This window comes from Microcaecilia unicolor, chromosome 10, assembly GCF_901765095.1.
Source record: "Microcaecilia unicolor chromosome 10, aMicUni1.1, whole genome shotgun sequence".
In the NCBI taxonomy this organism is placed as follows: domain Eukaryota; kingdom Metazoa; phylum Chordata; class Amphibia; order Gymnophiona; family Siphonopidae; genus Microcaecilia; species Microcaecilia unicolor.
In genome coordinates this window covers 4486239-4506829 of record NC_044040.1, presented here as the reverse complement: position 1 = coordinate 4506829, position 20591 = coordinate 4486239, and the positions used below count along the sequence as shown (strand labels likewise).

Genomic DNA, 20591 nt, shown 5'->3' with positions numbered 1-20591 from the left:
GATTTTTACTCTCTTGATTTCATCCCCAGACTCTCTTCAAAACTGAATACTATTGCTAGATGGTTCATGGATAAACAGACTGAAGCTTAACCAACAAAATCTGATTCCCCCCCACCTTCCCCGTGATTTCTCCATTCTGGGTACCCCATTATTTTGAAGGATTCCACCTGTGTCCTAGGAGTCATTTTGGATAGAAACCTCAAATTTAACTTTATCAGCCGTCATCTACTATGTTATATTAACAATCTGATTTATATTACATAAACATTTCTTCACGATCAGAGACTTGTAGTACGTAGTCTCTTAGATCTTAAAGGCACTCCGACTGCTGCTACACTCTCTAGTCCTTTCTCATTTAGATTACCGCAACCCTCTGAATTAGTTGTAGATGTCAAGTGTGGGAAAGACTGAGACCCCGATACAAATACATCCGTCAAACTTCTTCGCTGTGCTAAACGATCTGTTAGGGCCACTCCTTTGCTGCGTGCTGAACACTGGCTTCTGCTATCCTACCGTATTCCTTCGAAAATACTCACCGTTGCCCAGAAAACTTTTTATTCCCAAATCCCACCTCTCTCTCTATAATTTGCTTGTCCCGTACACTCCTTTCCGCTCCTCCTTTTGATGATTCCATCACTCTTTCATATTAGACTAGAACAGCGGTTCCCAAACTGTGCCCTGGGGCACCAAAGCAAACACAGGTGAGCCACAGGATATGTTAACACCCTTTCCAAAATGGCAATTGTGTATCATTATTCCCATGTGTGTGTAGCAAAGGTTATTTATTTATTAACTGTCCACCCTATGCCCTTGGTGAATGTAACGGTTTCAGAACTGAAAAAGCATCCCTCCAATACACTGCCTACCTTTTATTAGAAAGGCTTTTGCTGAATTATTTTCACAGTTATCTGTTACACTTCAATTTTTTTTTTTTTGTTAACACATGAGAATCTGGTGGATCCTGTAACAGGCATTCTGATCCAAATAAGTTTGGAAGCTAACGGTACCCACCTTTGGATGTCGACACGCGTGTATCTGAGTGTTGTGATCTGTGGTTACATGACATAGGATCTCAGGCATGTTCTTAAACATGTCCAGTTTGTTCACATGTACCTATGGAGAGTTTGTAACAGTAAAAGAGGAAAAGGAATTTTGGATTTACCTTGTACCTTTTTCAGTAGTAGTTCAAGATGAGCAACATTCAGGCACACTAACCAGCTTATCTTCGAAAGAGAAGGCCGGCCATCTTCTGACACAAATCGGGAGATGGCCGGCCATCTCCCAAGGCCGGCGAAATCGGCATAATCGAAAGCCGATTTTGGCTGGCCTCAACTGCAGTCCATTGCGGAGCCGGCCAAACTTCAAGGGGGCGTGTCGGCAGGGTACAAAAGGCAGGACGGGGGCGTGGTACGAGATGGCCTGCTTCGCCCGATAATGGAAAAAAGAAAGCTGGCCCTGACGAGCATTTGGCCGACTTTACTTGGTCCCTTTATTTTCAGGTCCAAGTCCCAAAAAAGTGCCCAAACTGACCAGATGACCACCGGAGGGAATCGAGGATGACCTCCCCTGACTCCCCCAGTGGTCACTAACCCCCTCCCACCCTCAAAAAAACAACAACTTTAAAACATTTTTTTGCCTGCCACTATGCCAGTCTGAAATGTCATACCCAGCTCCATGACAGCAGTATGCAGGTCCCTGGAGCGGTTTTTAGTGGGTGCAGTGCATTTCAGGCAGGTGGACCCAGGCCCATCCCCCCTACCTATTACACTTGTGGTGGTAAATGGGAGCCCTCCAAACCCCCCCCCCCCCCCCTAAAACCCACTGTACCCACATCTAGGGAGCTATTTTAATATTTTTTTTTAATTTTAGAAGTGCCCCTAGGGTGCCCGGTTGGTGTCCTGGCATGTGAGGGGGACCAGTGCACTACAAATGCTGGCTCCTCCCATGACCAAATGCCTTGGATTTGGCCGGGTTTGAGACGGCCAGCCTCGGTCTCCATTATCGGTGAAAACCGAGGCCGGACATCTCTGATATTTGGCCGGCTCCAACCGTATTATCGAAACGAAAGATGTCTGGCCATCTTGTTCGAAAATACGTTTGGCCCCGCCCCTTCATGGTACCGTCCTTGGAGATGGGCGCCTTTAGAGATGGCCAGCCCCGTTCGAAAATGCCCCTCTAAGTATATTCCTGTTTTCAGTGGACTCGGGATTTAAGAGGGTCTTTTACTAAAGCCACAGCAGCGCTTTTAGTTTGTGTTAGAAATCAGCTTGTGGTGAACACCAAGACGCCCATAGGAATATAACGGGTGTATCGGCGTTTATTTCATTTGTACCGCGCGCTTTCCCGCTCATCGCAGGCTCAATGCGGCTTACATAGTAACAAGAGAGTACAATCTGTAGGATGTATGTGATAGGACAATGAACAAGGAGTAAATGGGATAAAAGAGGTATGAGAGAAAGGATAGGGATAGGTAAGGAAGTGGAGCGATAAAGGAGAAGTTGAGGAAGAGCATGGAGGGTAACAAGGTTGGTAGGAGATCATATCCAAGTCACTGTTATTGTTTACCACCAGCTGATTTCTACCGTGGCTTAGTAAAAGACCCCCTAAGCATTGGAGGGTTAAGTGACTTGTCCAAGACCACAGGGAACTGCAGTGGGATTTGAATCTTGCATTCTCTGGTTTTCAGCTCATTTTCTAAACCACTTGGTTACTCCTTGTTATGGTTTAGCATCTATAACCAGGTCTCCAAACCTAAGTAGATGTTTCCCCCCTGAGGATTCTGTGAGATTATTAAGAGCCTATTTACAGTTTACTCATGTTTAGGGTTACCACGTGGCTCCAGCAATGGAAGAAAAACCCGGACTGGTTCAATCTGTCCTTTTTCTGCAGCCATCGTGTTACTCATTTCTTCCTGCAGGATCAGGACTGCACTAGCAAAGGCCTTTAAAAGCACCGATGACACACCTTACCTTGCCTCCTAGTTCTTCACTGAGATTAGTAAACAAATACTCGTATCCATAAGCAGCTTTGCAGTTCAGCCACACGACGTGATACGGACCAAGAGTGATCCAGCTGCGCACAAGCTCCATTATTCCAAGCAGGCATTGTTCCTAAGCACACAAAACATGCACTGTGAATCTTGGCTTGTTACACTGCAAAACACAAATTACAATACTGGGAAAAAAATTTCATGCAGCAGCACAGCTTTGTAGGTAGGTTGGAGTCTCATAATACTCTCCATACCACCTCTGACATTAAGTAGAGGAGTGTGGTAGCCGTGTTAGTCCACTCTTAAGGTTATCAATAGAAATCAAACAAAATAAAACATGGAAAAGAAAATAAGATGATGTTTTCACTTATATACACTGTCAGCTAGCACATTTGCTTATTTCTGATCTGACGAAGAAGGGCAACCTTCGAAAGCTAATCAAGAAATTTATTAAGTTATGTCCAATAAAAAAGGTATCATCTTATTTTCTTTTCCATGTTTTATTTTGTTTGATTTCTATTGATAACCTCTGACATTAGAAATTGATCGGAACTGAGATTATGTACTCACTGCCTCCAGTTACAGTTTAGTACTGTTAGGTGGTGTAAGGGAGTCTATAGGACGCTGCCCTTTGCCCTGAATAATACTTTCTTACAGTTAGAACCACCGAAGAGGAAGTGACACAGGGCTATACTGAAGAAAATGTGAGGTCTACCTGTACCAGGGATGGTTTTCAAGGGGGGTGATGCAGAGGAGCTGAAAAAAAAAATCTCATACTCAGCCAAATCAACAAATTAAATCACCTGGACCAGATGGTATACACACCAGGGTAACGAAAGAACTCAAATATGAAATTGCTGTTAGTGATCTGTAACCTGTTAAAATCATCTGTAGTAGCTTAAGGTTGGAGGGTAGCCAATATAACACCTATTTTTAAAAAGGGATCCGAGGTGTTCCTGGAAATTACAGACTGGTAAGCCTGACCTGCCAGGCAAAACCCTCACTCACACTATCACAGGTGGTTTAGAAATGGTGAACAGCATCCATATCAGGGCTCCATCAGATGATGTCACCCACATGTAACTATGCCCTGCTTCTCCTTGGAGAACAAAGCACTCCTTTCTTGATCCTACTCAGGGTAAGTCATTGTCTAAAATATGCCTGCCTCAAAGGTGACAATCCTCTCTGGCATGCAAATCTAACTAAAGAAGGTAAAGAAGCCAAAATTGCAGCTCTACAAGTCTGCGTGGGCAATACTACCATTACTTCTGTCCAAAAAGTCGACAGCCCTCTAAGTCTAGTGTAGTGCCTTCAATTCTGAGGGTAATGGACATCCCTTCAGAATTCAGGAGAATAAAGGCTGATTAGAAGATCACCTCTGTAAGCCACTTTGTAGCAGTTGAATGAGAATGACACGGAGACAAAATTTGTCCCCATCCTGTTCCCGTGGTTCTGTCCCTGTCTCGTCCCCACCCCATCCCCATGGGCCCTGTCTGCCCCATCCCCGCAGGCTCTGTCCTCATCTGCAGAACCCTCAAATACTTATGATTTTATATTTAAATCTTTTTATTAAAGTATAAAAAGGAATATGCAGTGCAACTATTGTTTATAAATCACAAACAGAAAACAATAACAATGAGCAACTATAATAACCATCCTCTACCCTTCCAACCCCAACAATAGCCGAGTTCTACTATCCCAAGGAATTCTAATCCACCCTGTTAAAACCAAACCATTCTGTATGCCCTAGCAGGGGACAAATATGCCCTATGAAGCACTGTTATGATTTTTTTAAATCTGTGGATAAATAACTCATCTACAAACTCAGTATTCAGTCTAGCTCTCCTGTCTTCCACAGTCCTTCCTGCAATAGAAGATGTCTTCTTAGAAGATGTGCTGGTAGCAGAAGGTAGAGGATCCCCCATGCAAATTTTGCTAGTTATGGCCAGCATGTTTGCTTGCTTTTCCAAAAATAAAAATAAAAAATCGTGGTCTGCACCAAACATTAACAACAATCCAGTTCATTAACAGGCTTCAAAGTAGAAAATGACAAGGGGTCAAAGTCTGTCCCTATCCCTGCAGGTTCTCTCGCTGCTCCTGTGCAGCTCTCTACTTTCTCCAACCTTGAGTGACCAAACCCCCACACCACCATCTTCAGAGCATAAGTGCTGATATTCTATAGTTTATGCACACAAGTGCAAGACACGCCCCAGATCCGCCTCCTTTGCAGTTACACACTACTAGTAAGCTTAGGTTTTAATTTTCTAGAACCTAAGTAGAGTTAAGTACAATAACTGCAAATTAGTGGCAATTAAAGCCAAGGTCTTTAATTGCCACTAATTTATTAGGTTAGGTGTATAACAAGCACTATTTTGTAACCTGTGCATGCAATTCTGTGCACAGAGTGTGAAATTGCAACTCTCAAGTTTAGAGAATCTGGGGGATAACCTATTTGTCTGGGCTGATTTAGTGGAGAACGAGGAAGAAGGTTTGTAAGCAAATCTGTTCACAAGGGATGGAAACAGAGAAATAGTTCACTTACCCTACTTGGAATTTGGTAAAACCTGGGATCACAGAAAGTTGTGTCTAAATAAACACTTTCAATCTCCTTCACTCTGCAACAGAGAATAGGGATGGATACGAGTCTCAATCTGGCATTTCTACTCAACCCTAAGAAACTTAATTTATACAGTAGTTTTCACCCAAGTAAGATAAGATTCTTTTCTTATGATACTAAGGGGGTCCCTTTTACTAAGGTGCGCTGAAAAATGGTCTGCGCTAGTGTAGACGCGTGTTTTGGGCGCATGCAGAATTATTTTTTTTAGCGCACCTACAAAAAAAAAAAAATGCCTCTTTAAACATTTTTGCCTAAAATGGATGTGTGGCAAAATGAAAATTGCCACATGTCCATTTGGGCCCAAGACTGACCTAGCGGTAAGGTCTCATGCGGTAACGGTCTACGTGCGTCAAATGCCACCTGATGCGAGTAGCTGCTGTGCGCCAGAAAATAAAAAATATTTTTTTCTGGCGAATTTAAATTACCACAAGGGCCATGCGGTAACTCCAATTTTGGGCCTACGCGGCTTAGTAAAAGGGCCCCTAGATTTCAAAAACATGTTGGTACACAATCCAAGGACACTTAAAAACCATATTTCTATGGCTCACAGTACAAAGAGAAGCAAGATAATTAGCTGAATTCAGTTGGCTTAAATGGAAGAAAATGTAACATGTCTGGGGTCACATAGCAATAATGGGAGGACATTTTCCTCTACATTTACAGTTGCTTCTTAGAAAGTCTTCATATCTCTGTACCTTTTGTTTTTTGTAAAATGAGCCTTTACAGTATTTCTACAAATTGTTCTTTCATGTTTAAAGTATACAGCATGTTGTGTAGATCAAACTCCTACCTTTAATGCATTTGAATTGCATTTTTTTAGACAGCAGGATAGCCAGTGCTTTTTTTGTGCCGGTACGGCATACTGGCACCTTTTTTTCTGAGGGCCGGCAGCTCCCCTACATTCTGTTCTGTCCCCTGCAAAATATTCTATTTACCGAAGTCGCAGCAGCTAACCGGCGGCAGTAAAGGCAGCAAGCACGCAGGCTCGCCTCCTTCGCTTCCCTGCCCTCTCAGCATTCCGCCTTCCTCTGATGTCATTTCCTTTCCGCGAGGGAGGAGAGAGAAGAAATGCTGGACATGGATGGATGAGAGGGAAGAGAGAGGAAGGACAGGAGATGCATACTGATGGAGATGAGGGAAAGGGAAAAGTGGAGAAAAACTGCACATGGATGCGCACTATTACAGAATACACTCGATCTGCGCCTAACTTAGGTGCAAGTATTTAGGGCTGGTTTTAGGTGGCCTAAACGGGTGCGTTAAATGTTAGGCACAAGAGCAGCGCACTAACTTTAGGTATAGATTATAGCATCACACTAACTGCGTGGTTTTACAGCACCAATTATGTTTTAAAGGTGCCATATACAGAATTCACCATTACCGCATATGCCAGCACCCAACTTCACACCACCTGAAACCTGGTGTAAATCCTGGTGCGCAGCCCCCAAAATTCTATAACTGCACGCAATTCTTTGAAGCACCCTGGACACACGAGATGATTTGGGCATGGATCTTTATAGAATAGTCTGCAGCCAGATCCATGCAAATCCAAGTTAGAGCCAATTCAAAATTAGAGCCAATTGATCTATTCAAAAACAAGGTGCCTACCAACACTCCCCACACTCGGACACTGCACGTCAAAATAGATCGAAATCCACTGAAACTACATTTATGACCGCAAACTGCCTCAAAAAAAAATTAAAGCATAAGTCACCTGTTTCCTGAATGTAAGAGCTCCATACGTGCGGCTTCTCCTTTCGCCAATCTGAAGTCTCCAGTGTACAAAACCGTCCCGTTGTTGCCTTGGAACAGAAACCTAAAAAAACAAAACAAAAAAAACAACCACACTCTAACTAGTTTAAACATTCACAATCCCTAGGAATATTCAGTTGGCAAAATCCTGGTTATTTTCAGGATAATACAGGAACAGACAAAAGCGTGGCCTGCAGCTCCGGGTCTAGAAACACAGTTCGCATTTTTAATTTATTACCCAGCATTCAAGAGGTTGTGCATAGCTGAAATTTATGCCGAGGCGCTACATTTAGATACTAGCATAGTAACATAGTAGATGACGGCAGAAAAAGATCTGCACGGTCCATCCAGTCTGCCCAACAAGATAACTCATATTTGCTGCTTTTTGTGTATACCCTACTTTGATTTGTACCTGTGCTCTTCAGGGCACAGACTGTATAAGTCTGCCCAGCACTATCCTCACCTCCCCACCACCAGCCCTGCCTCCCAACCACCGGCTCTGGCACAGACCGTACAAGTCTGTCCAGCACTATCCCCGCCTCCCAACCACCAGTCCCGCTTCCCACCACCGGCTCTGGCACAGACCATATAAGTCTGCCCAGCCCTATCCCCACCTCCCAACCACCAGCCCCGCCTCCCGATCTTGACTAAGCTCCTGAGGATCCATTCCTTCGGCACAGGATTCCTTTATGCTTATCCCACGCATGTTTGAATTCTGTTACCGTTTTCATTTCCACCACCTCCCATGGGAGGGCATTCCAAGCATCCACTACTCTCTCTGAGAAAAAATACTTCCTGACATTTTTCTTGAGTCTGCCCCCCTTCAATCTCATTTCATGCCCTCTCGTTCTACCGCCTTCCAATCTCCGGAAAAGGTTCGTTTGCGGATTAATACCTTTCAAATATTTGAACGTCTGTATCATATCACCCCTGTTTCTCCTTTCCTCCAGAGTATACATGTTTAGTTCAGCAAGTCTCTCCTCATACGTCTTGTAACGCAAATCCCATACCATTCTCGTAGCTTTTCTTTGCCTATCAACACAAAACAGCAAAATATTTCCGATGTGGACAAATTCTTCTGTGATGCACAAGTGCCAGTTTTCTGCCATTTCACATCACAATGAAGTTGCTCCCTCACTCCGACCAAACTGCTGCTTCTTTGGCTTGCAAGGTTCCACGTTAGGAGTTACGGACCAAGAAAGGGATCTGGGTGTCGTCGTCGATAATACACTGAAACCTTCTGCTCAGTGTGCTGCTGCGGCTCGGAAAGCGAATAGAATGTTGGGTATTATTAGGAAAGGTATGGAAAACAGGTGCGAGGATGTTATAATGCCGTTGTATCGCTCCATGGTGCGACCGCACCTTGAGTATCATGTTCAATTCTGGTCGCCGCATCTCAAGAAAGATATAGTGGAATTGGAAAAGGTGCAGCGAAGGGCGACTAAAATGATAGTGGGGATGGGACGACTTCCCTATGAACAAAGACTAAGAAGGCTAGGGCTTTTCAGCTTGGAGAAGAGATGGCTGAGGGGAGACATGATAGAGGTATATAAAATAATGAGTGGAGTGGAACAGTGGATGTGAAAAGCGTCTGTTCACGCTTTCCAAAAATACTAGGACTAGGGGGCATGCGATGAAACTACAGTGTAGTAAATTTAAAACAAATTGGAGAAAAGTTTTCCTCACCCAACACGTAATTCAACTCTGGAATTCGTTGCCGGAGAACATGGTGAAGGCAGTTAGCTTGGCAGAGTTTAAAAAGGGGTTAGACTGTTTCCTAAAGGACAAGTCCATAAACCACTACTAAACAGACTTGGGAAAAATCCACAATTCCGGGAATAACACGTATAGAATGTTTGTACGTTTGGGAAGCTTGCCAGGTGCCCTTGGCCTGGATTGGCCGCTGTCGTGGAAAGGATGCTGGGCTCGATGGACCCTTGGTCTTTTCCCAGTGTGGCATTACTTATGTACTTATAAATTCTACCCCTCTGTAGAATTTACGTCATAAGTCATATATGTTTCCGCTACAGGATATGTGCTACTTATTACATGTGTTCTGGCCCCATATTCATGGAGGCAGGGTATAATATAGTAAGAGTATTATTTGTATTCAACTGTATTGTCTGTGTATAGACAGGTTCCTGTGTACTAGGGCTGCTATTCCTTTAATTTACAGTTTCCTGCGATTGGCTCCTTGTGAACATTTCCTACGGACTTAGTTCTAGGCCAGGGCCAGCCCTCTCCCTTCCCTGGGGGCTGTAGAAGAGAGCCCAGTCTTCCTGACATACCTTTGTGATCTTAGACAATGTATAAAAAGTCCACTTTATTTGATGAGTCCAGAAAAATGTGGTAACTCGAGGTGACTAAACCCGACACGGCCGTGTTTCGGCCAACCAGCCTGCCTCAGGAGTCTCAATGTCCTTTGTTGTTTTGAGCTTGCGAAGACTGCGTTCACCTGCATCTACATCGATACCTTTGTGATCAGCAGCTGTTCCAGGGGCTGATCCCTGCTTAATCTACTGTGATCCCATCAAGATTCTTCATATATTTATTCCTCTGATTATTACAGCTTTTCTTCTCAGCTGGGCTGAGGTTCTGGCCATCTCTTTGCCTCCGAGGTGGCTAGATACGAACTCTGTTTGCAGAGTTGTTGATTTTCTTTGTTTGCTATGATTACTACATTAAAGAACAGTTGGATTAAGAACGGAGAGAACCGATAAAAGTTTTTACTTGGGAATGGCTTCTGCTGGCTGTTGAAGCTTTGGGACCACATTTTGCCTAGAACAGTACACTCGTATAACTGTATATTTGGTTGTCACTATCCAGAGAGAGAGAGAGAGCACTTCCTTCAAAAGTATGGAAGAGTGTACAGGAGAGGTCTAACTTCTGGCTCTCATCTGACCATCCTTCAGTCTCGGAGATCACTGGATCCCAAACCTGAGCCACTTGCAAGGTGTTTGTAATGTTTAGTATGGTTTTGCTATAGCCACTGAACAGAACTTCAACAGAGTAAAATTTAGATCACACAAGGATTATATCCAATCGGTCACCTTCAGTGAAGGTCACTGTGCCTCTCTTTGGTCAACTGCTGTATTCATGGGCTTGCTTAACGTGATACGTACTGGGAAACATTTAAGCTCCAGTCAGACTCGTGCTCTGGAAATTCCTTTCATGGGCACCCTCCATAAGGCCTGTTCCAGAGAATGGACTTTTTTGGTGTTGGGGGTATCAGTTATAGAGCGAGTTGCCATTGAAGCTTTGTTTGGAAGAAAATCTGCTGGTGCAAAAAAATTAGCACTTTTTTGTTCCTCAAACATGAGAATGTGTGTGTGTGTTGGGAACTGAGGTGTGAAAAAACATTTTTATTTGGTTGGGGGGGGGAGGAGGAGGGAGAAGAAAAAAATACTTTGGATGCTTGTGGAGATAAGGGGACTAGATTGAGTTAGACAAAACTTTAGGGAATGTTTTAGGGGTGGAGTTGAAACCGCTTCATTTTAATTTACTGTTTTAAGTTGTTTTCAGTCTGATTGATTTATATATTGTATATATAGATGTGATTTATGTACATATTTTCATACACCACTTTGACAGTCGTTTTAAAAAGGGCTTCCACAAAAAAAAAAAAAAAAAAAAAAAAGGTTAATTCTTCCTTTGTGGGCCGGCTTCAAGTGCAGGCTGTAAAAATGAACACCACAGACGATAATCTGGGGATTCCTGTTTCACAATTACCCACAAAGATCATAAAATAAGAAAAAAGGGTTTGCGTTCATGTGCCTCTATTAATGCAGTACGGTTATATATAATGCAAAAACGTGAGACAGGTTGTTACGCTGGTGAAACAAGACAAAAATAAGGTTTCACATCCAGAAGCTCATTCATTAGGAGTGAGGTTCATTACTGTCATGGTGTGAGTAACACTAACCCATCTGCAGACATGACCACCCTGAGATAGAAAGACACCTATTTGTCTAAGCCAGACCACTGTATCAATAACCGTGGCATACAAATATTAACAAAGGAAGCCTAAAAACACTCAAAACCTTGAGATATTTTAAATGATAATGGTTGAACAGTGACAGAAAGACAAAGGGGACTTAACAGGGACACAGATTCCTCATCCATCAGCAGACACAGCCCCTCTGCAGCTGATCGATATGTTTGTACCGGGGGAGTAAAACTGAGGGAAACAAATCACGCCCACATCACAATCTTCATGCAACACCATCCCTGGCTCATCCCACACTAACCCAAAGAATGATACAGAGCTCTCAAATGCTCGTCACAATAAAATGTATTAAGTTAGCTTGTTTGTTGATCTTTCTCGATTTCTTTAATTTATTGGTACTAGTTAGAGCTACTGTACAGAAAACTGCACCTAAAAGACATACATTACCGATCCAGGGCAATGGCCAGCTGATAAGAGAGTCACCAGCACATCTTCTTCCTAAAAAAAAAAAAAAAATATCCCTTATACCTAACCATCAAAAAGACAAAACTCATCTTCATCCCAGCATTTCCCTGGCTACAGGAGAGAACAGACACCATCACAGCCCTGCTACTGTTTCCGAAGATCTGGAAAAGTGCAAAATGATGCACGTTGGGAAGAATAATCCAAATCATAGCTAACTGATCCACATTATGAGTTACTTACCGAGAAATCTATTTACTGTTTCAGAAAATACAAACATGAGGGGATACTCCACGAAGTTACTGTCAGGTTTTCAAGGCAGAAACTAGGTTCGTGAGCCCTTGGGCCACTACCGTGGAGCAGCAGTGGCAGGCAAAACCACCCCACACCAGAGACAAGGCAGAACTCTGACAGAACAGCTAGACTTCACCTGCATTTGACTGCCATTCCTCAGGAGTTGAGCCCCTGGGTGCAGGCGGCTGGCAGGACTTACCGGACAGGGCAGGAACTGGATACCAACTAAGCTGAACAGGGACTGAGGGTCAGAGGGGAAAGGAATATACATGGGCAGCAAGGCAGGAAACTGGGCTAGGACTCACAGACAGACAATACTACACAAGACAGGAAATGGACAAGCTAGAGGACAAAAACTGAAAGCTGCAAAGCAGCCACTGGAAAACACAGACAGACAAGAGTCAGGACTGAAAGCTGCAGAGCAGCCACTAAGAGAGAGACACAGACAAACAGAAACTAAACCAGGAATACAGACCAGAAACAAGACTAGGGCAATAAGCAGTAACCTAAGCTAACCTACATACAGACTAACTAGAACCGGATAAGAAACTGAAACAAGAAACCAGACTAGGCAGAAGTGCAACAAAGCACCAACAAACCAGGGGCCTTAGACGATGCAAAGGCCAACACAGAAGTTTCCAGCAGGTTAATAAAGCCCATCAGCTGCTGAAGTTCAAGCTGCAGGAATCACAAGGCAACTACGGGTGCCGTTCAGGCACAAACAAGAAAAGCAAGTCTGGCAGCCCGGAAGATCTGGACCGGATTAGGCTGAAATCTGGAACGTGTGACAGTCCATAGCTGCCACCGGTTCTGGCCACCAGAGGGCGAGGTGAGCACAGACAAGGAAACAGTCACCACAGTGACAGTTACAGAGTAGCACATTTAAGAACAAATAGGAAAAAAATCTCATTTTTCACTCAATTTATTGCCAGGGGATATGGTAAAAGCAGTAAATGTAACTGGGTAAAAAAAAAATAATTAAAAAAAAAAAGGTTTAGACAAATTACTGGAAGAAAAAAAAAAATCCATAAACTGCTAGTAAGGTAGACCTGGGAAAAGCCACTGCTCAACCCTGGGAGTCAGTAATATGGAATCTTTTCTACTCTTTGGGACTCTGCCAGGTATTGTGAGCTGGAGTGGCCACTGCTGGAAACAGGATTCTGGGCTAGATGGAGACCCAGTACGGCAACTCTTATGTTCTTAAGCAGATTCATTGTTGATCTCCTGAAAAGCCGACTGGCTGGGTGTGTCTCCCAGAGTAGATTGAGAACTCCTGGTCTAGGGCAGTGATGGCGAACCTATGGCACGCAGAGCCCTCTCCCTTGGCACACGCGCCGTCGCCGGTCTGCCCACTCTCCCTCCCTCCGAATACCAGACCGGCCTCCCTCCCTCCCACCAAGCACCAGGCCGCACGGCGCCCGCCCTCGCTCCCTCCCTCTTCCAACCAAACAAGCATCAGGCCACTCGCCCGTCTTCCCTCCCTCCCTCCCAGCACCAGCCCCCCCCCCCCTCCTCTGAAATTTAAAAAGCGTACCGGGTTAAGGCGGTGTCGGCAGCGGCAACGAAAAGCGTGTTCTTCACTCGGCGCGCCTTCCCTTCTGTCTCTCAAGCTCTGGGCCCGCCCTCATTTTAGTGTTTCGAATATGTCAAATTTGAGAATTTACATCTGCTGTCTTATTTTGCACTGGGTATACTGGAGCTGTAACATCTTACAGAAATGATTTATAATGAAAAAAAATCACAAGTTATTGTTTTTCTACTATACCAGTATATTTTCAATGATGTCTGTTTATATGCGCCATGGCTGGTGTAAGGGGTGTGGCTATCATAGGGGTGGAGTCATATCTGGTGACCCCACCCATAATGAGTACCAGCACTTTGCGATAAATAATTAGATTTTGGGTTGCTGTTTGGGCACTCGGTCTCTGAAAGGTTCGCCATCACTGGTCTAGGGTCTCCTCTAGGTTTACAATAGCTTGGTAAAAAAAAAAAAAAAAAACCCGAAAGATGAGTCCTAAAAAGCTGATGTAAATGTTCTTTGTATTTTTATACTGGCTATACGGTACTGTAGAAGGTAATCTAGAATATAGATGAGTAGCACCAAGATACAAGGAGAAGTTAAGTCTTACCTGATAATTTTCTTTTCATTAGACCATCTCACTATTCCGGAACCTGTAGGATAGTTATGTCCATCAACCAGCAGGTGGAGATAGAGAACTGAAAACTGAGCCGAGACATCTGTTTCTTGGCATGTAGCCCAGCTCCTCAGTATTTACATAGGCAAGTAGAACAGAAAAATTCAGAATACATACAACTACCTTAAACGACTTGCTAACTTAACACTAACCAGACGAGCAAACACGTACGGACCTCTCTCATCTCTGGACAACTTATAGAGAACAAGAGATATGTAGAAAGCACCATGCAAGATGATAGTGGTTATTTGACCCATTACATCACACCGACGAAACATCTCGGAAACCTCGGGCGGACCTCTAGAATAGTGGCAAAAACTAATGGAAAGAAAATGATCAAGTAAGAACTACTTTCTCCTACCACTACATAGCTTCCCACTATCCCAGAACCTGTGGGATGTTCAAAAACAATCCCTAGAGTGGATGGATCCTGGCAACGCTGGCCTGAGGACTAAAGCCCCAAAACTGGTTTCTGAGTGTGCCGTAACATCCACCCTGTAGTGCTTGGCAAATGCATGCTGTGTCAACCACATTGCCACCTTGCAAATATCCACCAGAAACAGGTAGTCTCCGCACAGGATGTCGTCGTACGCCTCATAGAACGAGCCCGCAAGGCCTGAGGAGCAAATAAGCTAACACAATAGACTCCTTCAGCCATCTAGCAATTGTGGGCTTGGAAGCCATGAGGTTAAGCCTCTGTTTACCAAAACGTACACACCGTCTGTCCAATTTGCCCAACTCATTCGTGACTTCCAGATATCTAATAACACTCTATCTACAAAGAGAAGCTTCAAGGAAGAATACTGTGCATCTTCATCCTCACTGTGAAAAGACGGAAGCCCCGCAGATTAGTTGAGATGAAATGCCGATACCACTTTTGGAAGAAAGGAAGGAATCATGTTTAAGGAGACACCTGCCCCCGAAAAGCAAAGATAGGGATCCCAAGTAGAGAGCAGCATGGGAATGGGAATGGGGCTGCTCCCCCCCCCCCCCCCCCCCCCCATGCTCATAATCTCCACAAGTCTTGCACCAGATGAGAAAGGATCAGGACTGATACCACTTTCCAATAAACCTCTTTCCTCCTCCTTTCTTTTTAAGGTTGTTATGCTGGAAAAGGAGGGCTCCACAGGGAGCAGGGGAGAGGTGAAGGGAGGGAAGTAAATTTATGGGGCACCAGAGACAGGGATCTCAAGACCTCCAGATATGACTCTAGAGACCTGCAAAGATCAACTAGGGACCAGTTGACTAATTAGACCAGGAGTCAATCACTCAGAACCAGAAGCTGAAAAGTGTGTCCATCCACCTGTTGGAGACAGAAAATACCGAAGAGCTGGACTGGATGCCAAGAGAGATACGTCTGAGCTCAGTTTTCAGTTCTCTATCTCCACCTGCTGGTTTATGGACAACTATCCTACAGGTTCCGGAATAGCGGGAAGCTACTGTCACGTCTGTGGCCGTGACCCCTCTCAGACTCACCTTATTTCCTGTGGTCAGCTTCTCAGCTGGCTTCTGTCTGTTCTTTGTGAGTTAGTTCTGTCTCTGTGTGCTGTCTCCCGTTCCAGATTTCAGATCAGTCCAGTCCGGATCTTCCAGGCTGCCCGACCCTTAGTTGCCTGGTGATTGTTGCACCTGAGTCTGAGCTGCCTGCTGGGCTTATTAGCCATTTGGAACCTCTCTGCCTTTGCCTTTGCATTGCATCTAAGGCCCTGGTATGTTGGTGCTTGTTGCACTTCTGCTAGTCCAGTGATTTGTCTGAGATTCTTGCCTTGATTCTTGCCTGTTTCTAGTTAGCCTGTGTTTGGTTTAGTTTAGGTTTTACTTGTTTTCCTAGCCTTGTTTCTTGTTTGTATCTCAGTGTTTAGTTTCTGTTTGTGTTCTGGCTTTGTGGCTGCTTGCAGCTTTTAGTTTTGTGTCATGTTAGTCAGTGTTTTGTTTCCTGTTTCAGTGGCTGCTTGCAGCTTCCAGTTTCTGTCCCCTAGCTTGTCCTGTCCCTGCCTTGTGTTGTATTGTCTAGCCCAGTTTCCTGCCTTGCTGCACATGTTCCTTCCTTTCCCCTCTGACACTCAGTCCCTGTGCTGCCTTGCTGTTATCCAGCTCCTGCCCTGTCCTGCAAAGTCCTGTGGGCCACCTGAAGCTGGGAGCTCAACTCCTGGTGGAAAGTGGCCAGGTACAGGTGAAGCCTAACTGTTGTCAGAGTTCTGCCTTGCCCCTGGTGTGGGGTGGTTTTGCCTGCCACTGCCGCTCCTCGGCGGTGGCCCAAGGGCTCACAACCCAGTTCCTGCTTTGAGAACGTGACAGCTACGTAATGGAATCAACATTTACCTCACCAGATGCCTCGTCCACCAAAGAAATCTGAGTTGGCGTTTCAACCTCAATCATTATCTACAGGAGAAAGGAGAAGCAGATAAGTTTACCATATCAAGAGAAGCCTTCAATCTGTGATACAACCCCCCAGATTCTATACAGTGTGACTCCAGTTGTGTGCTCAATTCAGGTCGTATTCTGTATTGTGCGCACAACTTAAAATTATTTTAACAAGCCAATCAGCGCTGATAATTGCCAACTAACAAGAAATTATCAACATTAATTAGAATGTATGCACACAATTTGATAAAGTGTATTTTATAGCGATGCGCATAAATCTAATATGAGCCACTGAAAAGGAACCGTGGAATGGGCGGATTGTAGGAGTTTCTATAAATTATGCGCGGTTAGAATATACCCGCTCTGCGCCTAACTTAAGTCTCTGGCATTTACAGCAAGTTTTACTTGGCATTAATTCCAGCGACTAGATTTAGTGGTGCGGTTGGGCCCTAGGCGTATTCTATAAACCGCACCTAACTTTAGGCGTAGTTTATAGATGGCATTAATACCGGCGACTAGATTTAGTGGTGCGGTTGGGCCCTAGGCGTATTCTATAAACCGCACCTAACTTTAGGTGCAACAAAACTAAACATGACCTTACACTAGTGTAAGAGAATATCTACACTTATCTTTGTTCTTATAGATCAGTGGATCCCAAACCTGTACTGGGGAAACCCCAGCCAGTCAGGTTTTCAGGATACCCACAATGAATATTTATGACTCAGATTTGCATCCCGATCTAACTCATGAATATTCATTGCAGGTATCTGGCTGGGGTTTCTCTAGGACAGGTTTGGGAACCACTGGTATAGCTGAAAATTTTTCATTTACTCACATCCATCGTTTCCTTTGGTAATGTGGACCAATACGGATGCTAACTCCCACCCCCCCCACCCCCATTTCACAACCTCCTCCCCAGAATTACTCCAGTGACTGCAGTGCTGAGTTCAAACTAAATATACTGCCCACAGCACACCTTCGACCAGCTCTTCCTGAAGCCCAGTTACCTTTTCTCTTTCCTTAGTTTTCTCCTCCCAGACCAAAAAAATAGAAACAGTACATTCTAGAAAGTATGCTTGATAACGTACAATCCTGTTTTTCCAGAAGCTGTATTTTGGGTTGCTCAGCAGCAGCTCCTTTGTGACAGGCGAACAGTATAAATTAACCTTCCGGCTGTGAGAAAACAAACAAAAAGGATTTTATATCCTTCCTTGAAACTAACAGGACAGACATCAACGTACAGATATCCTTGCTCTGTGAAGGTCTGCATGCTACAGGAACTCTCAAGCCAGTCTTGCAAGAGTTGGGGTGCAGGGACACATGCGCTGGGTCACATCACTCAGATTCACAAACAGCCGGGTGATGGACAGAAAAGATAATCCCTGCTCCTGCAGCAGCGGCGTCAACCACAAAAACACTTAAATGAGCATAAAATTCCCGGGCACAAGAGACGAATTTCTAGTCGACATTGCAACTTAGTGCCTGGGATTTAAGCCCCGTTTTAAAGCTGTTATTTGTGTATTACAGATTGACTGTAGCTTGTGTTGATTATTATTTTGTTTTTTTTTTTTAACATTTTATTCTGGATTTATATGCATGGATTTTTTTTTTTTATTTGTAATTAACATTTTGACTAAGAAAAATATAAGTTCCTAAATGAAACATAGTTTATACTGATTGAAATGATTTGTAATTGATTGAAATGATTTGTAAATATGACATTTATAGTTAGCCACTCATTTGTATTCAGCTTTTCCAAATAAATAAAATTAAAAAACTAATTGAACTTCTGCAGTGTACATTGCCGTGCAAACAGCTTTTCCACTCTCCCAATATCCACTATTACTGCATATGTGTAACACTCAGTGGTTTTTGATCTTTAACCAAAACATAATATTAGACAAAGGGAACCTGAGTACACACAGTTTTTAAATTATTACTTCATTTAAAGTGGCCCTTTTACTAAAGCTTAGCGAACGCTAACCGACAGTGTGAGCTAAATGCCGAGCGTCCTATTTTCACTAAGTTTTAGTAAGAGGAGCCCCAAAAATTATCCATAGCACCCATGCAAAAAAGTAACTGCCCCCTTAGTTAAATCAATTGATCTAATGTAATTGATAATTAGACTTGATTAAACACAACCAGGCTTGAATGCAACCATCTCATTGAATACTGAGCTGTACCACAGTTTCTACAAGAATTGCTATGACACAATCAAAGAAAATTCCTGAAGAGATAGGGAAAAAAAGTTGTTGAAATATAAAGCCATTTCTAAATGGAGTATATGCGGGTTGCAGGGAACAAATCCTAAGGAAACTACAGGCTGCTCAGAAAACAGCAGCCAGGCTTATCTATGGAAAATCTAAATCTGAACGCGCAAAACCCCTCCGAGCTATATGTCTGAACTAATCGACTTAGCAATCAGAAACACAACTGGATCAGCCAGAACGTACTTAATTCTTCACTTCCCAAATTGTAAAAGCCTGAAGTATAAATCAATATACGCGTCAAGTTTCTCTTACATATGCACACAGCTCTGGAATTCTCTACCAAAATGGCTGAAATCTACGAATAATCATCTAGAATTCAAAAAACCCCTAAAAACTCACCTGTTCAAGAAGGCATACCCCACAGTATCTGACATAAACACTGAATAATAAAATATGGCATTTTAATCAGGAAACAGACAGTTGTCAACCCCGACACATCATCACACCCTAACATTTTGTATGAATCACCCCAACCTATTCACCGATACTTCTTTACTGTACTTGTCACTGTAATAGTACCCCTATACTGTATTTGTTCACACCGGAGTCTGTAACCACCTCTCCGGAACTATGTAAGCTACTTTGAGCCTATTAATATGTTGTAAAAGGTGGGATACAAATGTAACAAATAAATAAATTAAATAAATCTCTGGGACTCCACCGAACCACAGCGAGAGCCATTATCTCTAAATACTAGGAACAGTGGTAAATCTTCCCAGGGGGTACCAGCCTGCCACAATTACTCCAAGGCCTCTCATCCGGGAAGTCACAAAACATCCCAGAGAACATCCAAAGAACTGAACACACCCCTAGCCTCAACTAAGATCAGCGTTCATGACTCCACAATAAGAAAGAAACTGGGCAGAAATGGGATTCATGGGAGAGCAGCAAGGCAGAAACTGCTGCTATCAAACAACAGCATCAACGCATTTGCAAAAACGCACCTGAAATGAGCCAAAAGTGGAACTCTTTGGAGAACACAAGTCCCATTATGTCCTGGCTAAAGCAAATACAGCATTCCACAGTAGGAGCATCATACCAACAGTCAGTCAATCATGGTGGTGGTGGTAGTTTCATGGTGTGGGGATATTTTGCTGCCTCGGGACCCGGAAGTCTTGCGATTATTGAAGGAACCTTGAATTCTGCACCGTATCAGAAAATTCTTAAGGGTAGGTCTGGTTATCTGGAGCTGAAGGATAATTGGTTACGCAGCAAGACAAGGACCCAAAACACAAAAGTAAGTCTACATCTGAATGGCTGAAGAGAAACAAAATTAAAGTTTAAAGTCCCGTCTTGAATCCTACACAGATGCTGTGGCAGGACCGGAAACGAGCAGTTCATACACGAAAACCTATGGCTGTGTCCGAATTAAAACAATTCTACAAAGAGTGGGCTAAAATTCCTCAACAGCGATATCAAAGGCTGATACCAAATCACAAGAAGGGCTTAGCTGCGATTATTGCTACTAAAGGTGGTGCAACCCGTTATTAAGTTTACGGGGAAGTTACTTTTTCATATAGGTGATACCGGTTAACTTTGTTCCTTACATAAAGGAAGGAGTAATTTTAAAACTGTGTTGTGTTTACTCAGGTCTCCTTTGTCTAACACTACATTCTGTTTCCGATCTGACGAAGAAGGGCAACCTTCGAAAGCTAATCAAGAAATGTATTAAGTTATGTCCAATAAAAAAGGTATCATCTTATTT

General features: G+C 43.5%; 1 protein-coding gene across 1 annotated transcript in view; it reads right to left on the bottom strand.

The window, feature by feature from the left end:
• The window catches only part of DCLRE1C (DNA cross-link repair 1C), a 36627-nt gene that overhangs the window by 11208 nt on the left and 4828 nt on the right, over positions 1-20591 (bottom strand). The window contains exons 3-9 of the mRNA XM_030216562.1: positions 17705-17789; positions 16575-16634; positions 11744-11799; positions 7318-7419; positions 5532-5604; positions 2970-3110; positions 1012-1113 (exon numbers count right to left, since the gene is read on the bottom strand). Of these exons, the coding sequence (XP_030072422.1) occupies positions 1012-1113; positions 2970-3110; positions 5532-5604; positions 7318-7419; positions 11744-11799; positions 16575-16634; positions 17705-17789 (619 nt within the window). The remainder of the gene's footprint in view (positions 1-1011; positions 1114-2969; positions 3111-5531; positions 5605-7317; positions 7420-11743; positions 11800-16574; positions 16635-17704; positions 17790-20591) is intronic.